The sequence below is a fragment of the Pseudochaenichthys georgianus genome, chromosome 1, assembly GCF_902827115.2.
Source record: "Pseudochaenichthys georgianus chromosome 1, fPseGeo1.2, whole genome shotgun sequence".
NCBI lineage: Eukaryota > Metazoa > Chordata > Actinopteri > Perciformes > Channichthyidae > Pseudochaenichthys > Pseudochaenichthys georgianus.
Window position 1 is genome coordinate 5042288 of NC_047503.1, and position 20561 is coordinate 5062848.

Below are 20561 nucleotides of genomic sequence, written 5' to 3' on the forward strand. Positions count from 1 at the left end.
AAACCACCTCAACCAACTTAGTTTATGGGTGTCAATTACACTCCCCCACACGGAAAGGGAGATCAAAAAAAAGAAAAGTACCCCTAATGTTTCTGTGACACTCCAGAGACTATGGATGTGACGTTGATATCACTCAGAGTTCGTGCCTGAGAGCGAAAGATGTTCTGTGCTCAGCCCTCGACACCCCGAGCTTTACGGAAGATATTTAAACCTCTAAATCTGCCAAACTAGTGGCTGTGAGGGGGAAACAAAGGCAGAGAAATATAACTCAAGGATGGAAAACAGCAGAGAGAGGCCTGACAAAAAGAAGGAGGGAGACAGGAATAGAGACAGAGGGGAGACGGGCAGAAAGGAAAACAAGATAATGATGTCTCTTCACTGTACCCTCCTGAGAGCGGGAGACAGTAACAGGAAGAGACTTGCTTTATTTATTAAGGATGACGGTGGAGTGCCACTTACTTTTCGATGAGGTCTAACGTCACCCCTGGCACCAACTTGGCACTCTTCTGCATACAGAACCTGGGGGGAAACAGACACGGAAAGCTGGTGTTAAGAGCTGTAGAAAAACGAGAGGCGACTAGACAAAGCATTAGAACTGTGGGCCTCGACCGTACGCGTTTTAAAACGCACGAGAGGGACTATCAACTAATAAAACCTTTAAATGAAAAGAATACAACCACTGGGCACTTTGTGTTTTGGCTGAGTTGCAGTTATAGGTGAGGCGGCCGGCAGAGTCATATTTCTGAGACGACAGTGGGTGGCCGTAAGTCACAGCAGGACGCCTAAACTAGAGGAGAGCAGTGCTGTGTCTCCATTGGGATACTTCCTTTAGTACGCTGTCCTACACGGAGAACAATAAAGCAGTGTATGTGTTGGGCCATACAGTGTCTTCTCAAACAGCTGTGCCCTCATCGGAAGTTCAAATCGACCCTGTTAGCTAGCTAAGTAGCAAAGTCTGTTCACGGTACGAAACATTACAGAGGACAATTAACCCCTGTTGCGGAGCCAAGAAGGCTCTTCAGTGGTAAAGGTATTCCGAATATGCATCTTAAGGCAGACAGTGCAGGCATTTCTGACGCAAATACCTTACGTTACTTCAACTTCAGAGAGCTGTCTGAAAATGTAACTAACATTTTTATAAATGTTTGCTTTTTGTGTTCGTTGTTGTCGAAAGGAAAACTCAAATCAACTCTCAGCACTTCAACCAACAAGATTACAATAGTTTCTGAAACCGCCACGTCTTGTTTACCCCCTAACAGCATCCACGAGTAAAACTTGACAATAGCAACTTCTTAAAATTGATTTTTACAAAGTTCAATCATTTTATAGTTGCTCTATATAATTTCTGGAAGAAAAAGTAAACAACAACTTTGTATTCATTGACAAACTTTGAAACCAATTAAAGCATGATGTAGGCCCAGGAATTAATCATGAAAGTATTGAAATAATTCAATACATGAAGAAGGATAACATTCACTTCGAAAAATAAATAATAAAGTGACACCCTCACATAAGGCAATACAATTAAGATGATCAGTGCAGCTTTACTAATGTAATTAATTAAAGCTGCACTGCACGTACTGTCATGGTGATATGTTTGATCCACCAGTGATTGAAGCCACCATCAGGCTTGGAGGACAATTTAAGTTCCAAAAATGCATGGATTGGGAATTTGTATCCAGCAAGTGATCCACTCTGACGTAAAGCATGGCTCTCACATTCAAAGGTTCGTCCTGATGCTGGAGAATAATGAGATCCCACGGCACCAGTGACTAACCGTCTTTTTAAAAAGAGCAGCACAGGCCTGAGTGTGCCCGACACTCAATAAACAGCCAGGAGTAAGTGTGTTATCTGGACAATTTGTCTTAATGATCTTTTTAACCAAACCAACGATGCATAGACTCTGCATTAGTAGATTTGTCAGGGACACGGCTAAATCATCGTTTTCCCAATGCAACATAATTCAAGTTGTTTACTAGTGAATTCCATTGAAATACCGGTGTAACTATATTGTTTGTTTTTCTGTCTGTGGGCTGCACTAGGGATAAGGCGAATTCCCCAACACGAACAGGGATGATTAACTAAACATGGAGTCTGGCAGAAGCCGACAGACGGTCCGAAGTAAACAAAGCACAGACCGAGCGGGAGGTTGCATCAGCTGGAGCGTGTTTCACCACAACCCCTGAGCTGGGATATGTGAAGGCCCTCAGGCATGGAGGAGAGGAGGGGGGAGCGGGAAGAAAGGGAAGAGAAGGAGGAGAGAGGAGAATTTGGTCACATATCTGATGCTACTGTCTCAGGAAAAGTCACGTTTGACCAAAATTGAATTGTAATGACGATGAGTGCTAATAATCAATCAGTTTCCCTCTGGCATTTTATTATAATGCCCAAACTCTGTATCAACAGCATCAAGTGGATATGCTTACCTCTTAGTCTTAATGAGACGAAGATTCAAAAAGGAAATAATTAAAAAGTCAAAATGTATACTGCTTTTAGAATTTGCCAATGGTGTTAAAATTGGCATCAATCAATGATGTCGCTTAGATGACTTTAGACCGATGTAGATGTGTGAATTAGCACTACCACTGCGTGAGAGTACATCTTTATTACAAGCAGGTGGAGAAACGGTACTCCACAAGCTAAAACCAGACCATACGTCAAGTGAAGCTGAATGACATGAATGAACGGTGAGGTTGATGGAAAGAGCTTTTTATCGAGGCTAGCGTGCCTGAGCCTGTAAACTACCGTTTGCTCAGGTTGTTTCCCATGTACCTTAAGATCCAAACATTCAATCCAATTTTAGGATAAGCCAAAAATATTCGCTAAGTTGAATACCAATGGACCTGGTGATACAGATGTAGCACCTCATTTCAGACAGTTTGAAACGCGAGGGCCGTGATTGGTACGTGATCTGCCCTCGCTCAAGGGAAAACCTCCAGCTTGACTTGAGACCGCACCCTTGATAAATAAATGTAATTATTATGAAGCCAGCTGCAATGGATCATTGATCCACCAGGGGGTGCAGTGGGGTTCCACACTGGAGCTCATGTGAAATAAAGTCAGATACAGTATGCTGGATGGACAGCGGAACTTTGTTAAGATCCATAAGTCACGGATATCATACTCTGTGCTAAATAAGAGACATGTAATCATTTACAAAACATCACCATGTTGTTATTTAACTAAATAATGTTGTTTAGTCAAAAAAAACGAACGGGAGGAAATGCAGCCCGGCTCTCGATTTGTAATCCTAATTTAATCATCATCTTCACCACGATAATTTTTGTTTATGTTCGCCGAATTGACATAAAATCACTGACACATATGAATATACTGTATTCAACTTCATTAAAACGTTATTAACGTGCCTAAACTCAGTAATTCACTAATTGAGTGACCCTCAGTTAGTTGACTTTTATGTTCAACTGCTAAATGCGTTACTGATAAAAAAGGGCTTCTCCTGTACCTAATTACCTTAACACTAGAACCGCCAGAGGTTTTTGTATAGGCCTACCTAAAACCGTCAAATCCCGCTATTAGAATGCAATTTTTAACAACATAGGGTGCTACATAACACACTTCCAGGAAAAGTCACGGACTGGGAGACTTTAATATTTTATTGAAAAAAGTTACATTGCACCCACACAACACACATCACACAAATTGACCCGATTGGCGGTTCTAGTGTTAAATAAACTCACTAATTAATTAAACCAGTTCAATACGCATTATTCTTATTCTTATCATTCTTTATGAGTGCAGAAATAGTCTTAAAAAATCAGACCTGTTTTTTAAATGAAATCTGACGGCAGGCAGTTAGCTCTGATCACCTATGATAAATGCGCCACACCTAATCGCTGGCCATTCAGCCACAGAGCTCCCTCTATACAAATCAAACTGCAGACGGTCTGAAAGCACCTATTGTTTTAAATAGGTGAGCCTTCTGAATTACCGTGGGACAGCACATTCTAAACTAAAATGTTCAATCAATAAAGTAACATCTTATTCTAATTCCAAATTCTAATATTGTCCCAACCAACACCACCATCAAGAACTATGGCTGGTGAACTCAACACTCCTGGAAGAATAGCACATGGGCAGAGAAGAGGTACCGGAGGGTTGGAGTTCACAGATGAAGAGGAAATTGGGGGCTTTTCACTAACAGCAAACTTTAATTGGACCGGTGAAGAAGCAGGAACGAATGTGTGGATGCAGAAAGGAGAGGGTGAGGGACGTCATGTACATATTAAACTTTGAGGAGGGAAATTAAGTGGATCTCGTGTAAGGAAACTACTGCAGCTCCAAGGGTGGGTGGGTGGAGGAGCAGAGTGTTTCCTCCGCTCCCTGCTGAGCCGGCTCTCTCCTACATCTCATTACTCCTTCAATCTGCCTTCCTATCCCCAGCCACCGTCTCCGCCAGTTCTGGGCTGGAGGGAGTGCTGGGTAATCTTGAATTTAATCTCTCATACCATATCCATGACATAGATCACAGTGAGTATGTTCTATTCAATTATCTAAATTATAAATATGAGCAAACGACTATTTGCTGTCATTACACCGCTTAACCGATCCATCCATCTTCAACTGCTTATGCGGAGTCGGGTCGTGGAGGAAGCAGACACGCAGAAGGCCCCAAACGACCCTTTCCCACATCAACCAGCTCTCCAGGCCCACGTGAAGATATCATCTCTCCACCTGTTCCTGGGTTTGCCCTCAGTCTACTCCCAGCTGTTCGTGCCTGGAACGTCCGCTAAGGAGGCCGCCAGGTGGCCGCCAGGTGGCCACCTTACTAGGTGCCCAAACCAACTGAACTCGCTCATTTCTATACGAAGAAGCAGCCACTCCACTCTTTCTATCTACTTCTTCCCCCAGAACTTTTGTCAATTGGCTCCTGTTGATGTTTCATCCAGATGTCTTTGAAGAAGGTCCTCCAGGAGACTAAGGCAGCAGTACAGCGCTTCTTTGCTTAAAACTCCTCTTATATCATGGGTTGTCCACTATACACTTCTTCATCCTCTCTGTGCATCTCTTCTGCCCTCTCCCACTTTGAGAATGGAAAGCGTTGCATATTTGATGATTTCTTCTGATGTTTTGGATCATTTATGTTTTAGGAGCAGACTCAGATTGACCAACATTAATCAAATGTTAATCTTGTTGTGGGGTGTTTTTTTTTTTTGCCCAGCTGACACAAAAGCTATAATAGCAGTTGGGTAAGTATCTTAAAACAACTTGTACTGCTCTTTTCCCACACGTGTTGCTACTTTTGGAGCAAACTTTCTGCAGCCATTTCTGAGTAAAAAGTCGTACAAACCGGTTTAATTGTATTCAAACCAGCCGAATCTGAAAAATGTAAAAGCAGCCTCAATCAGCAACATGTGCCCACAGTATCAAGGCACTCAAATGTACTTTGATTACATTAGTACTTACTAATATGAAAACGTGATTGAAATAATGTTATGTTTGTTTAGAGAAGTAACTGAAAGAGCTGCTCGTGTCTTTGAAGCTATGCTTAATTTACTGCTGAGTCAAGGCTGGCAACATGTGAGTAGAGGTGCAAAGGGATGTCTGGTTTCTTTCTCAGAAATCAAAAATGTGATTCGTTGTGTTGACAAGACAAGCCATGGCAGAGTTAGTCTCATCATCATTAAAACTGCACCAACTTTGTGGATTTGAAGCCAACAAATACAGTGAGCCAAAACACATAGAAAAGACGCTAGTGAGGATGCTACTGGGGACCCTTATTATTGAGCGAATGTTGTGTCAAACAGACCCATACATGTAGTGGTAGAAATAAGTAAAGCGTTCAGCTAAATACTTAGCCAGCTAGCTAGCGGTTTAGGAAGACGATGTCCCAATTCTTAATCCAATTTACAAAGCTCTAATTGGTTGACTGTTTCTACAGTTGAAGCTACCAGTGTTTAATGAGCACAACAGAAGATATACAAGAACACATAGGAGATGTGAACACATCTGGAACCTGGTGCTGTGAAGGTCAAGGGTACAAAATGTTTATACAGTCAGTGACTAGTTGACATTGAAAAATATTCTTGCAGCTAATAAATCCAGCATACTGGTTTTGTTTCAAAATATACATGGTTAGTATGTGTAAAGTATTTTTTGCAGTAGCATACTGTATATGTACAGGATAATGACAGAGAAGACAAAAGAACATTTGCATTTGAATCTATTCCTTACTAAATGTATCATTGTTACAGTTCAATAAAGGCTGCTCATTAAATTGCAAAGGGCTCCGAAGCCCCGACATAACCGCTTTTGTTTCATAGCAACATTTCAAATGATAATACATTATGATGAATGTGTTGCCTTTGAACATGAATAATACTAATGTGAAGATGGAGAGGGCCCGTCTGATCTGAATAGAAACATGCTTCAAAACAGCTATCTGTTTGAATTAACATTAAAGTTCATTGCTAGTGGTATACTGGACATTAAGCTGGTTAAAAGATATATCCTTAACATGAGTGGTGTTGACCTCACCTACAGCCCAATTCAATTTAAAAGGGATAACACACCGTAAAAGGTTATTTCTTAGGCTGGCGTCACACTGTCCCAAAATTGACACCAGATGGACACACGAATATGGAATTGTGAATTTCGCACGAAGATGGCCCCGAACTTGGTCAACAGCCGAAGCAAGTACGATGCTACAGAAGGCCACACGATGGCACCCGAACCACACACGAAGGCATGTTGTTTCCATAGCAACAACAACTTCCAGTCAACAGCGTAAACTCGCCTTCAAAATGAAAGCATCTAAATAAAACAGGAAGTTAACCTAAATAGAAGTACATTTACATTTAAGACCTACAACTGCAACGAAAGTAACAAAAACAATGTAATATCATTTTCAGTTTCACAGAACACAAATTGGGTTATTTACATAATATGTTCACATGATTTTGTTGTGCAATAACACAACCAGAGAAGCGATCTGCAAGGAAACATAGCACACCGTGTCCTCATGCTCCTGTTTCACCTGCTTAATACAGGTATCGTCACTGCTACTGATTTCGATAAGAGCAGGTCACAAATAGCAAGAGATGACAAAGTGAAATAAGACAATGTGTACCTATAAGAGGAGGTGCTGGGGCTGAAAGAGGTGCTCAGGACTGACTGAGGAAGATGCTCTGAGGCTGGCCTTTTATATGTCCACGTTACCATGACACATGGGAAACGCTTGAGTTACTCAAATTCGGCTGTCTTCGCAGACACCTTGGTCCCATCTTGATGTCATCGTACAATAATATGATGGCTACACGACGGCATTGCAAGGGCTTCACGTAGTCGTGTTGCCTTCCTAAGACAATCGGGCAGCATCTTGTTTCCTTTGTCTTTGTGAGGCGAAAAATGCCCGATTGCACCGATGATCACACGAAGTAAAGACGAAGGTGACACGATTTGACAAGATGCCCTGACGATGGCCTTACGAAGGGCAACATGGACACACGAATTCAACACGGAAATGAACCTTCGCAAGGTCTTTCGGCAATTTGTTGGCATGCCAAAGAGTTTGCCAGCGCTCACGAAGTTGCTGCTGGAGCCTGAGAAGCTCCACCGGCGGTCATACGAAGGCCTAAGATGCCCTCACGAATGGCCCGATGTTGTTATGGTCAGAGCCGAATTTGAAAATGTCCTTTGTCGTGTGTCCATCTGGTGTCGATTTCGGAACAGTGTGACACGGGCTTAATGAAATCACGCAGCTCTGATAATATTTGTTAATCTGAACACATCTCTTCTTTAAATGAAAGAGCACAGCAACAGACTGGAGTGGTGATGTCACCTAGAGACAAATGTGACAGTGAATCATGGAACAACTGTTGAGTCTGACAGCAGCGTGGTGAGGACACAATTCTCTGACCTCCAGCAGGAAGCATGACATTCAAATGAAACATACAAATCAGCAAATGTTAACTGATCATTACTTTAGGTATAATTAAGTAGACCGATGTATGGAAAGTGTATAAAACCGAGTACATAAGTATTTTTTTTATAATTATCTTTGAAAAAGGCCTTTTTTCGAATAGCTTTTATGTGGTTTTATTAATGTTTTATCACGTTCTGCTTACAGTATGTATTCTGTGATGTATAGCTGACAATCAGTGGGGGCTTGTATGCTCTACATCAGGGGTTCCCAAAGTGTGAGGCGTGCCTCCCCAGGGGGGGCGCCAGAGAGCTTCAAGGGAGGCGCAGCCGCCAGAAAAAAAATAAAGAGAAACAGTGAAATCTAGCTAGTTAACTTCAGCTAAATGTATGCGTGAAGTTACCTAAAGTGAGAGAGGAGACAGCGTCTGTCAGAAAACGGAGGAAGAATGGCAATGATTATTTGAAGCTAGGATGTTCATGGACCGGTCCTGATGACACTCCACTGCCACAGCGTGTTATCTGCAACGAGGTGCTAGCTAATGACAGTATGAGACCATGTAAACTCCGGCGTCATATTGAGACGAAACACCCATGTTTGGTGACCAAGCCACAGGACTTTTTTGACCGGAAGCTCAAGGAATTGCAGTCACAGAAAAACGTCATTGACACATTTAGCACTGTGAATACAAAGGCAACCGAAGCATCATACGAGTGGCGTTACGGATAGCTAAGGCAGGGAAACCTCACAACATTGGTGAAACGTTACTCCTCTCTGCTGCTAAAGACATCTCCGTCTCAACTATTTCTCTCATGCATGAGTGCAACGTATGAGGAAGCTGCCATCCTTAACCTCAACATGTTTAAAACATAAAGAGGTTTGAAAAAGCTATTGTTTAATGTTTTAAGGAGGTGACGGTCAGCCAATCAAAACCGAGAAAGGTAGCGAAAACAGAGCATTTTATGACATTTTCTCTTACTGGACCTCTTTGAAATGCAATTGAATACCCCTGCATTATAGCAACAACAACAACAACCATAATAATAGCAATAATAATAGCAATAATAATTGGGAGGGGGGGGCGCAGCTGTGATTATGTTCTCTGAGGGGAAGCTCACCTTCCCACACTTTGGGAACCCCTGCTCTACATTAAGCATTTCACCATGTTACAAAGTTTAATTTCTTTATTTTTTACAAAAAATTTAAAGAATAATACAAATGAAAAATCAAATAGAAAGAAAAACAAAACTGATACACTAGTTTATTTGATTCTGTATTTATGTGTTGTTGGATGAAAGAACTTACTACATATATAAATTGTATTATTATAATTATTATTATAATCATTATTATGGAACTGCTACCCCCGCGACCCGACCACGGATAAGCGGGAGAAGATGGATGGATAATCATTATTGATATTATTATTTGTATTCATCTGCAGGTTATTTGATGAGGTAGATATTCAGTGGCTGGATGGAAATTATACATAAAGATGGCCGTCCAATAAGAATAACTGAATACAAAGTGAGATATTCCATTCCATGTTCCATGGTTTGATGAAAATCATGGTTTTCTGACCTCGAACTCCTGAAGAAGTCCCAGCGCCATGTTAGAATGCAGTCTCTGCCACAATCATAACTCCTATCTGGAGATATTTATTTGGATGAATATATTCTCCCAGGTGAGTTTACAGAATGAATGCCAAAGAGCACTGAAGCTGAAGGATGGTGGTGATCCAAAGCATTATTGGTTTTTCCCATTACTACGTCTGCCAACTGATTGTTCTCATTTCAGTACAAAGAGATGCTTCACCAGTCGCAGGTGCGGCACATTTTATCTGTGTTTATCCCACTGTGGAGCATCATGGATGATTCACAATTTAAAAATCATTCACATCAGCTCGACATTGTTTAAGAAATATATTATAAAGAATGGCTAACACGTGAAACATGGGGAAGGGGGATAGAAGTAAAATCCATCAGTATCAGTAGCATTTTAACCTTCCCGACACTACTTCGAGATCCTTTAGAAGAAATTAAAGACAAAAATTGACATTAGGCTTGAGCACAAAGATCAGAAATTTCACAACTCCGACCCGAGATTAAAAGATTCCAGCAAACTCGGGAGACCAGACGGAAAAATATTTGTTACCCTGGTCCCGGATTAATTTTGCAATCTGCATAAAACCTGTATTTTTATCAGTTTGCAATGATATGTTATTAAGTTCAAAGACAGAAGCTACTAAAAGATTTGTATACAACTTGAAGAGAAACCTAAAATAACAAAGCGTGTTATCATTCGCTGCGATGTCTGCTTTAGAAAGTGGTGCCCAGCTGCATGAGGCATTCTGCTGATCCGGCCATGACAAAGACTTTAACTCTAACTTTACATACAGTACGGTGTGACGTCAGCAAACAGCCTTTAGAACGGGACAGAGTGGCGCTGTGAGACTCTGCTTCAGTATGCGTGCATGACGGGGTTTTGTGATGTACACTCGTTGCTCTCTTCACATCCACAGAGATATGGCATATGCACAGTAAGATATATGGTTCACCCTACATCCAAAAACAAGGGGGGTGTGGGGGGGCACTTTTTTATTTACATTTTAAAGTTATTTAGAAATGAAGACATACAGTAACAAAGGGTGACAGTTCATGTTAAGGCAACATATACCATTTAACTTCAGTGTTTATTTTTCCTTGTTCTACCTTTAGGAGGTAAAATGGTAAGACAGAGAAGCAGCCACGTTTATTTTGTGTGAGTGTGTGTGTTTGTTTCAGTGACTGGAAAGAATAAAATATGTGGTCATGTGATCAACTGCTGCATGGCAGGGTTCAGCATGTGGGGCCGGGGGTGTTGGTGCAGGAGTGACAGAAGCAGACTCTCCAACATCTGCTGCGCATGGATGGAACAGGTTCCTCCTAAATAATCTTTCTCGTGTTCGGGAATGGTCGATACTGGCTCTTTCTCTACGACCATATTTGTTTCTAAGAGGTGCTTCAGTTTAAACATTAATGTAAGGCCCAGATGACACTCCGGCAAAACTGTATATTACAACACGGCTGCCTTCCCTCCTCTCTTGCCCTATATGTTGCTTCTTTCTAGTGGCTTTAAGAGGTCATTTAAGGGTAAATATGCTAAATTAATTAATTATTGTTTTCTCTCCTTTGATTTGACTCAGCCGAGAGCGGTAGATTGAAGGCGGGGCTTAAGGGAAACTCCAGGACACATAATCGAAGGGCCCAGATACATCTACAGAATCTACAGTCGCTCCATGTTGGCTTCGTGCCACTGAGCAACTTGCATAGGAATGAACAGGGCCGAGCTTCCAGTTCTCTGGATGCATCCATGGCTTTCCCACTTACTTCCTGTTCTAGTAACAAGACCAAATATGGGACAATAATGTTGAAGGTCTACGGTAGAAGGTGCACTTATGTGACCTACTTTTGATGTAACCTTGACAAATTGTTTTGTTTGTTTTTAAATGCCAAGAGATCCAATGTCTCAATGTACATGTTGCGCACCCAAGCTGACTGCAGTTTTGTTTTGTAGGTGTTTTTGAATGGCTGCTTTCAGGTGAAATTATTTACTTTTTTTGATGTATCAGACTGTTCTAGAGTGTCTATTATTTGCCTTTATTCATTAGCCATTAAATCCACAATACTGACGATCATTCATCAAAACTCCCATGATGTCAATCTTTTGTAAAAGTATCAATGGTCAACCCTACAATCCTGTCATGATATTGATAGAAGTATTTGTTCATAAATATAGTGATTTTGGTTATCTTCATGACACTCGCCAAATACAAATGTTATGTGTTCACCCTTAATAAAGCAGCTTGCTGTCTTTTAAAATATAACACATGTGAAGTCCCTCACATGTGACTTTACTTTTGACTCAAGGTAGGCAGTAGCTAGTACTAGTAGTTCTTGTTCGTTTGAAACTGACTTTTGTGATAGGCAGAGTAGCAACTGTGGTGTTCCATCAAAAGTGGAAATGTTTAGAGGTTATTTCAACACTTTAACCTTGAGGTGCTGTTACTGTAGATGGAAACTTTGAGTGTAACTAAAGTCATTAGGATTCACCCTCTGCAGATCTTGACCACTGCACCAAACGTAATGTCCAAAGTGCTGACAGAGCAACCGTCAGACAGACTGACACCAGGGACTCCAGAGGCCTGCTCTCCTACTGTAGCATGGCGAAAATACCCACCGTGCACTTTTCTCCCTTCATCCGTTGTTTCTCTTTCTTCCTTCCTCTTCAAACCCCTGGTGTCTCTATTTTGAAGATGCTCGCCTCCTCTATCCCTCCCCATCCATTGCAGCAGTGGGGAAATCCCTTGAAGATGGCGCTCCATCAGTAATGATTTTCTGCTCGGCTGAACAATGAAAGGTACACATGCACTCAGTCTGCCTCGCTCCTTCTCTCTCCCTCCGCAAACCCCATCATCCATCCCTCAGTGCATCTCATTAAAGTTTTAAAGCCAAGGTAAGCCAGCACATCAGTGAATCCCTCCATTCGCCAACTCTAAACCTGTCGAACCCCACCCCACCCTCATTCTCTCACCATGTCTCACTCTGGGGCTGTGTACAAATTAGGGAGAAGACAGCTCGGCATGTCTTTATTTAGAAAATAATAAGCATGCAGGAGAGACGGTAACAAACTATGGGAAGGACGGGAGGAGGGAAGTGGTGAGAGGGTCTTCAGAGACTCGTAGAGAGCTCCGGGTCTCAGGGAAAGCCGGAGGCCAGGTTGATGGAGGTGCTGAACACAGCTGGTATGTTTCATCTGGTGAGGAGGTTTCTCCAGCGCTCTGACTATTCACAATCAAATCAGTTTTCTGTACCAAACCTGGCAGGTGTGTAATATGTCTGAAATTAGTACTGTCCCTCCCAGAAGCACACGGTGTTCCCTCCTCCAGGAAAACCTGATTGTGGCTCGCATTTTTATAGAAATCCAACATTAATTAAGATATACCGTAATTTTCGGACTATAAGCCGCGCCTTTTTTCCCATTTTTCGACCCTGCGGCTTATATAACGGTGCGGCTAATCTATGGATTTGTACAGCTAACGGCCACTAGGGGACCTCCTAAATCTATGGATTGTACAGGTTACAGTCCACCACCTTTAACTCTATGGGCTCTATGGCCGGTCCGCGCCCCCCACCTCTAAGCGGCGGGCTCCAGCAGGAAAAGCTGGAGGCCAGAAAAGAGTGAGACAGGTAGCGCGCCAAAGTAAAAGTGGAACCGAGAGTGGTACGAGAGACAGAACGAGAGCAAGACAGACGGACATTACGAGAGCGAGACAGTTTGTGCAAAGGAAGTTCTCATGCACAAACCCTTCCTTCAGTGGGAGGCGTGGATGACGAGCGGCGATAAATCATTCACCAAAACTTGCTTAGGGCCTGGACATTTCCACCACATCATTAAGCAGTTGACCAATCACAACAGAGTCGGCCAGCTAACCAATCAGAGCAGACTGGGCTCTGGTTTCAGACAGAGGGTGAAAAGAGGTGCTGCAGCACAGGCAGGATGAGAAAAATAAAGAGCTTTTTGAACATTAAAGCATGGAGACATGTAGAGACACTACATACTGATATACACCTGAACATCAGCAGGAGAGGACTCTTTAAAGTAGAGACACTACATACTGATATACACCTGAACATCAGCAGGAGAGAACTCTTTAAAGTAGAGACACTACATACTGATATACACCTGAACATCAGCAGGAGAGGACTCTTTAAAGTAGAGACACTACATACTGATATACACCTGAACATCAGCAGGAGAGGACTCTTTAAAGTAGAGACACTTCATACTGATATACACCTGAACATCAGCAGGAGAGGACTCTTTAAAGTGGAGACACTACATACTGATATACACCTGAACATCAGCAGGAGAGGACTCTTTAAAGTGGAGACACTACATACTGATATACACCTGAACATCAGCAGGAGAGGACTCTTTAAAGTGGAGACACTACATACTGATATACACCTGAACATCAGCAGGAGAGGACTCTTTAAAGTAGAGACACTACATACTGATATAAACATGAACATCAGCAGAAGAGGACTCTTTAAAGTAGAGACACTACATACTGATATACACCTGAACATCAGCAGAAGAGGACTCTTTAAAGTAGAGACACTACATACTGATATACACCTGAACATCAGCAAGAGAGGACTCTTTAAAGTAGATACACTACATACTGATATACACCTGAACATCAGCAGGAGAGGACTCTTTAAAGTAGAGACACTACATACTGATATACACCTGAACATCAGCAGGAGAGGACTCTTTAAAGTAGAGACACTTCATACTGATATACACCTGAACATCAGCAGGAGAGGACTCTTTAAAGTGGAGACACTACATACTGATATACACCTGAACATCAGCAGGAGAGGACTCTTTAAAGTGGAGACACTACATACTGATATACACCTGAACATCAGCAGGAGAGGACTCTTTAAAGTAGAGACACTACATACTGATATAAACATGAACATCAGCAGAAGAGGACTCTTTAAAGTGGAGACACTACATACTGATATACACCTGAACATCAGCAGGAGAGGACTCTTTAAAGTGGAGACACTACATACTGATATACACCTGAACATCAGCAGGAGAGGACTCTTTAAAGTGGAGACACTACATACTGATATACACCTGAACATCAGCAGGAGAGGACTCTTTAAAGTGGAGACACTACATACTGATATACACCTGAACATCAGCAGGAGAGGACTCTTTAAAGTAGAGACACTACATACTGATATACACCTGAACATTAGCAGGAGAGGACTCTTTAAAGTGGAGACACTACATACTGATATACACCTGAACATCAGCAGGAGAGGACTCTTTAAAGTAGAGACACTACATACTGATATACACCTGAACATCAGCAGGAGAGGACTCTTTAAAGTAGAGACACTTCATACTGATATACACCTGAACATCAGCAGGAGAGGACTCTTTAAAGTGGAGACACTACATACTGATATACACCTGAACATCAGCAGGAGAGGACTCTTTAAAGTGGAGACACTACATACTGATATACACCTGAACATCAGCAGGAGAGGACTCTTTAAAGTAGAGACACTACATACTGATATAAACATGAACATCAGCAGAAGAGGACTCTTTAAAGTAGAGACACTACATACTGATATACACCTGAACATCAACAGAAGAGGACTCTTTAAAGTAGAGACACTACATACTGATATACACCTGAACATCAGCAAGAGAGGACTCTTTAAAGTAGATACACTACATACTGATATACACCTGAACATCAGCAGGAGAGGACTCTTTAAAGTAGAGACACTACATACTGATATACACCTGAACATCAGCAGGAGAGGACTCTTTAAAGTAGAGACACTTCATACTGATATACACCTGAACATCAGCAGGAGAGGACTCTTTAAAGTGGAGACACTACATACTGATATACACCTGAACATCAGCAGGAGAGGACTCTTTAAAGTAGAGACACTACATACTGATATAAACATGAACATCAGCAGAAGAGGACTCTTTAAAGTGGAGACACTACATACTGATATACACCTGAACATCAGCAGGAGAGGACTCTTTAAAGTGGAGATACTACATACTGATATACACCTGAACATCAGCAGGAGAGGACTCTTTAAAGTGGAGACACTACATACTGATATACACCTGAACATCAGCAGGAGAGGACTCTTTAAAGTAGAGACACTACACTGATATACACCTGAACATCAGCAGGAGAGGACTCTTTAAAGTGGAGACACTACATACTGATATACACCTGAACATCAGCAGGAGAGGACTCTTTAAAGTAGAGACACTACACTGATATACACCTGAACATCAGCAGGAGAGGACTCTTTAAAGTGGAGACACTACATACTGATATACATCTGAACATCAGCAGGAGAGGACTCTTTAAAGTAGAGACATTACACTGATATACACCTGAACATCAGCAGGAGAGGACTCTTTAAAGTAGAGACACTACATACTGATATACACCTGAACATCAGCAGGAGAGGACTCTTTAAAGTAGAGACATTACACACTGATATACACCTGAACATCAGCAGACATGTAAACAAAAGATCTAGTTTTAGTTGACTAAATTAAAACAAACTTGAAAGAAATCAAATACATAGTGTTGTTTTTTCCTTTGTTTATATTTATTATGATAATTGTTGAATGCAAACTTTGTAAACAAGGTAATAAAGTATGTACTGAAGTAGCTTTAAGTCAGTGTATTGATCAGGGCAGAGCCAGGTGAGCTAAAGTCACTCAATATGAAGGTAACTAGACAAAAACAGGAGGAACAGACGAGAAATAATTCTAGTGTTGTTTTTAATTTAAATGTATTTGTATTGAATGTTGTTATTAGTTGAATTCTCAGATTAAATCTCTGGTGACTTGAAATTAAAAGTAAGAAGTTAAACGTAGACAGGAGAAACAAACGTAAAATAAATCAACGTGTCAGTATTGTTATCATTATAAAACGTTTTTTTTATTGATTGACAAAACTATACTTTAACTTAACAAGTAAACAATGGACTAAACATAAATATAGAAATGTACTATTAAGTAAATATGACAAATATAAGATACATATAAAAATTGACTATTAACCAAACATGATAAATATAACATAAATATGAAAATGAACTATTCAATAAATATGAAAAATACAACAAAAATATGAAAGTGGATACTATAAACTAAACATGACGATATAACATAAACCTGATAACTTGTAATGACTAAATGTTCCTCTTATTTAAGGGTACTAGAAGCAAAGGAATAGTTTATTTCTTTTAAAATTAAGGTTGTTTTTTTTGCCCCTAGTGGCTAAAACTGCACATCACTGTGAGTCTCTTCTGGAACCTTTGTTGATGTCTAACCAGATCTAATAACTGTTAAGTGTTTAAATATATATCCTGACTGGCTGTGAGTATATGTTGTTGCTCACTCACTTTGAGCTTTAGACTTGAAATGTTTTAATGTCTTATTATTTTTTGTTGTTGTGAGTTTGTTTTTTAAAGTTTTTTAAGTTTTTAAAGCCGATGTCAGGGCTGCCTTTGAGTCTCATGTTTTCCTTTTTAGTCATCGTTGACGTTTGGGCGGATACAAGAAAAGGAATTGATTAATCTTCTCCACCGTGGTGTTGTCCTCCTCTGCGTTGTTGGGATCGGCTCATTGGTTTGCTCAGGTGGATCCACCCTCACTTCCTGTTCCACCTCCAACTCCACCTGTACCTCCACAAGCTCCTCCTTCACCACGCAGAGTGCCTTTGGTGGTTTTTTCAGCTGTTTCTTCAGCAAGGCGGCAATCTCTGCATCCTTCTCCTCAACACAACGTTCCTTCTGTTGTTCCAGTTCCTGGTTTCTATCATGCAAAGCAACTATCTCTGCATCCTTCTCCTCCACACAACGTTCCTTCTCTTGTTTCAGTGTTTGTATTTCCTTCAGAAAAGTAGCTATCTCTGCATCTTTCTCCTCAACGCAACGCAAGTTTTGTTGTTTGAGTTCCTGGTTTGTTGTTTGCAAGGCGGCCATATTTGCCTCCTCCTTAACACAACGCTTCTTCAGTTGTCTGATTTCCTGGTTTCTCTCACGCAGAGCAGCTAACTGTACAGCTCTCTCCTCAACACAACGCTCCTTCAGTTGTCTGATTTCCTGGTTTCTCTCACGCAGAGCAGCTATCTTTACAGCTTTCTCCTCAACACAACGCTCCTTCTCTTGTTTCAGTGTTTTGTTTTCCTTCAACAAAGCAGCCATCTCTACACCTTGCTCCTCAACACAGAGTTCCATCTGTTGTTCCAGTTCCTGGTTTCTCTCATGCAAAGCAACTATCTCTGCATCCTTCTCCTCCACACAACGTTCCATCTGTTGTTCCAGTTCCTGGTTTCTATCATGCGAAGCAACTATCTCTGCATCCTTCTCCTCAACACAACGTTCCTTCTCTTGTTTCAGTGTTTGGTTTTCCTTCAGAAAAGTAGCTATCTCTGCATCTTTCTCCTCAACGCAACGCAAGTTTTGTTGTTTGAGTTCCTGGTTTGTTGTTTGCAAGGCGGCCATATTTGCCTTCTCCTTAACACAACGCTTCTTCAGTTGTCTGATTTCCTGGTATCTCTCAAAAAAAGCAGCTAACTTTACAGCTCTCTCCTCAACACAACGCTCCTTCTCTTGTTTCAGTGTTTTGTTTTCCTTCAACAAAGCAGCCATCTCTACACCTTGCTCCTCAACACAGGGTTCCATCTGTTGTTCCAGTTCCTGGTTTCTCTCATGCAAAGCAACTATCTCTGCATCCTTCTCCTCCACACAACGTTCCATCTGTTGTTCCAGTTCCTGGTTTCTCTCATGCAAAGCAACTATCTCTGCATCCTTCTCCTCAACACAACGTTCCTTCTTTTGTTCCAGTTCCTGGTTTCTCTCATGCGAAGCAACTATCTCTGCATCCTTCTCCTCCACACAACGTTCCATCTGTTGTTCCAGTTCCTGGTTTCTATCATGCGAAGCAACTATCTCTGCATCCTTCTCCTCCACACAACGTTCCATCTGTTGTTCCAGTTCCTGGTTTCTCTCATGCAAAGCAACTATCTCTGCATCCTTCTCCTCCACACAACGTTCCATCTGTTGTTCCAGTTCCTGGTTTCTCTCATGCGAAGCAACTATCTCTGCATCCTTCTCCTCCACACAGGGTTCTTTCAGTTGTTTGAGATCCTGGTTTGTCTTTCTCAAGGCGGCCATCTCTGCTTTTTCCTTCTCGTGCATCTTGAGGAGCTTTCCATATTTCATGTTCAGTTCCTCATTCTTTCCGCGCAAGACTTTCTGCTCAATTTCCAGGGCATTCATGTTCACATCGTGCCTAACTTCTAGTTCCACTTTCACCTCCACATCCTCCTTCTTGTCCATCTTCACCTCCTCCACCACACAACGTTCCTTCTCTTGTTTCAGTGTTTGGTTTTCCTTCAGAAAAGTAGCTATCTCTGCATCTTTCTCCTCAACGCAACGCAAGTTTTGTTGTTTGAGTTCCTGGTTTGTTGTTTGCAAGGCGGCCACATTTGCCTCCTCCTTAACACAACGCTTCTTCAGTTGTCTGATTTCCTGGTTTCTCTCACGATAAGCAGCTAACTTTACAGCTCTCTCCTCAACACAACGCTCCTTCAGTTGTGTGATTTCCTGGTTTTTTGTTTGCAAGGCGGCCATATTTCCCTCCTCCTTAACACAACGCTTCTTCAGTTGTGTGATTTCCTGGTTTTTCTCACGCAGAGCAGCTACGTTTCCAGCTCTCTCCTCAACACAACGCTCCTTCAGTTGTGTGATTTCCTGGTTTCTCTCACGCAGAGCAGTTATCTTTACAGCTTTCTCCTCGACACAACGATCCTTTAGTTGTTTGAGTTCTTGGTTAGTCTTTTGCAAGGCGGCCATCTTTGCATCTTTCTCCTCAACACAACACTCAAGCTTATCCCTGAAAGTCCTCTCCTGCTCCAGCAACAACTTCATTTCCTGATTTTCTTTTTGCAGAATCTCGAGCTTGGCTGCTAGCTCATCTCTATTGTTCATCTCCATCTCTACTGCTGTGACAAAATGACCTGTTGTTTAGCAAACTAAATGTAATTGTTCGACTGAATTAACGTCACAAAAATCCCACAAAAGTTGAGTTCACTTGTGAAGATTATCTCGCTAAAAAAACTGTAAGTATCCCTAATCTCTTCAATGATCTGACACGAGCTGGACAAATTCCTTCTGCCTTCTGCCTAATTCTCTGATGCTCTGATGAATTCCCCGTCACAGCCAGGTCCTGCAAACTCTTAGAATATCAATGCAGAATTCAGAATTCTACATGAAGGCAACAGATGATGTCATCATTCTGAATGTTCCATTCCAAATAAGGAGTGAAGGACATCAGCTGACAGGAAGTAAGAATGGAACCATGCTGTTGCCTAGCAATGCAATTGTGTTTAGATAAAGACATTTCTATTTTGATATGTTTCAAATTTTTGAAATGTTTATTTCTACTCTTTTCATTTCTAATTATGTGCAATGCCTTGTTTTTTATGCTGCTGCAACGCAAACATTTCCCATTTTGGGATAAAATAAAGTACATCTTATCTTATGTAATAGGAACCAAAAATACAGTTACGTTGAAGTTGCACTCAATTGCATTTTGATGAAGTGCCATTTTGAATACAACTTTTTTTTACAGGATTAATACACATTAACTTCAATGAAAACATTTCTCTACTAAAATATTTTTTTATGGTGATTAATTGTCTATGTTTGTTGTAATTGTCTGTCTCTTTGTAACTGTTTTTCCATCTAATTGTAGGACTCTTTAAAGTGAAGACACTACATACCGATATACAACTGAACATCGGCAGGAGAGGACTCTTTAAAGTAGAGACACTAAGTACACCTGAACATCAGCAGGAGAAGACTCTTTAAAGTAGAGACACGACATACCGATATACACCTGAACATCAGCAGGAGAGGACTCTTTAAAGTAGAGACACTACGTAGCGATATACACCTGAACATCAGCAGGAGAGAACTCTTTAAAGTAGAGACACTAAGTACACCTGAACATCAGCAGGAGAGGACTCTTTAAAGTAGAGACACTTCATACTGAT

The 20561-nt window shown here is 41.3% G+C and overlaps 1 protein-coding gene across 1 annotated transcript; it reads right to left on the minus strand.

Moving 5' to 3' along the window:
• Nucleotides 1–17028: 17028 nt before the first annotated feature.
• Nucleotides 17029–19500, minus strand: LOC117439000 (trichohyalin-like). Its single transcript, XM_071203634.1, has one exon. It carries the CDS (start codon nt 19498–19500, stop codon nt 17029–17031), a length of 2472 nt encoding a protein of 823 aa, XP_071059735.1.
• Nucleotides 19501–20561: the final 1061 nt, after the last annotated feature.

Bases quoted from the DNA above. Each gene is read 5' to 3' on its own strand.
- LOC117439000 (XM_071203634.1), bottom strand. From the start codon at position 19,500: ATGGAGATGAACAATAGAGATGAGCTAGCAGCCAAGCTCGAGATTCTG.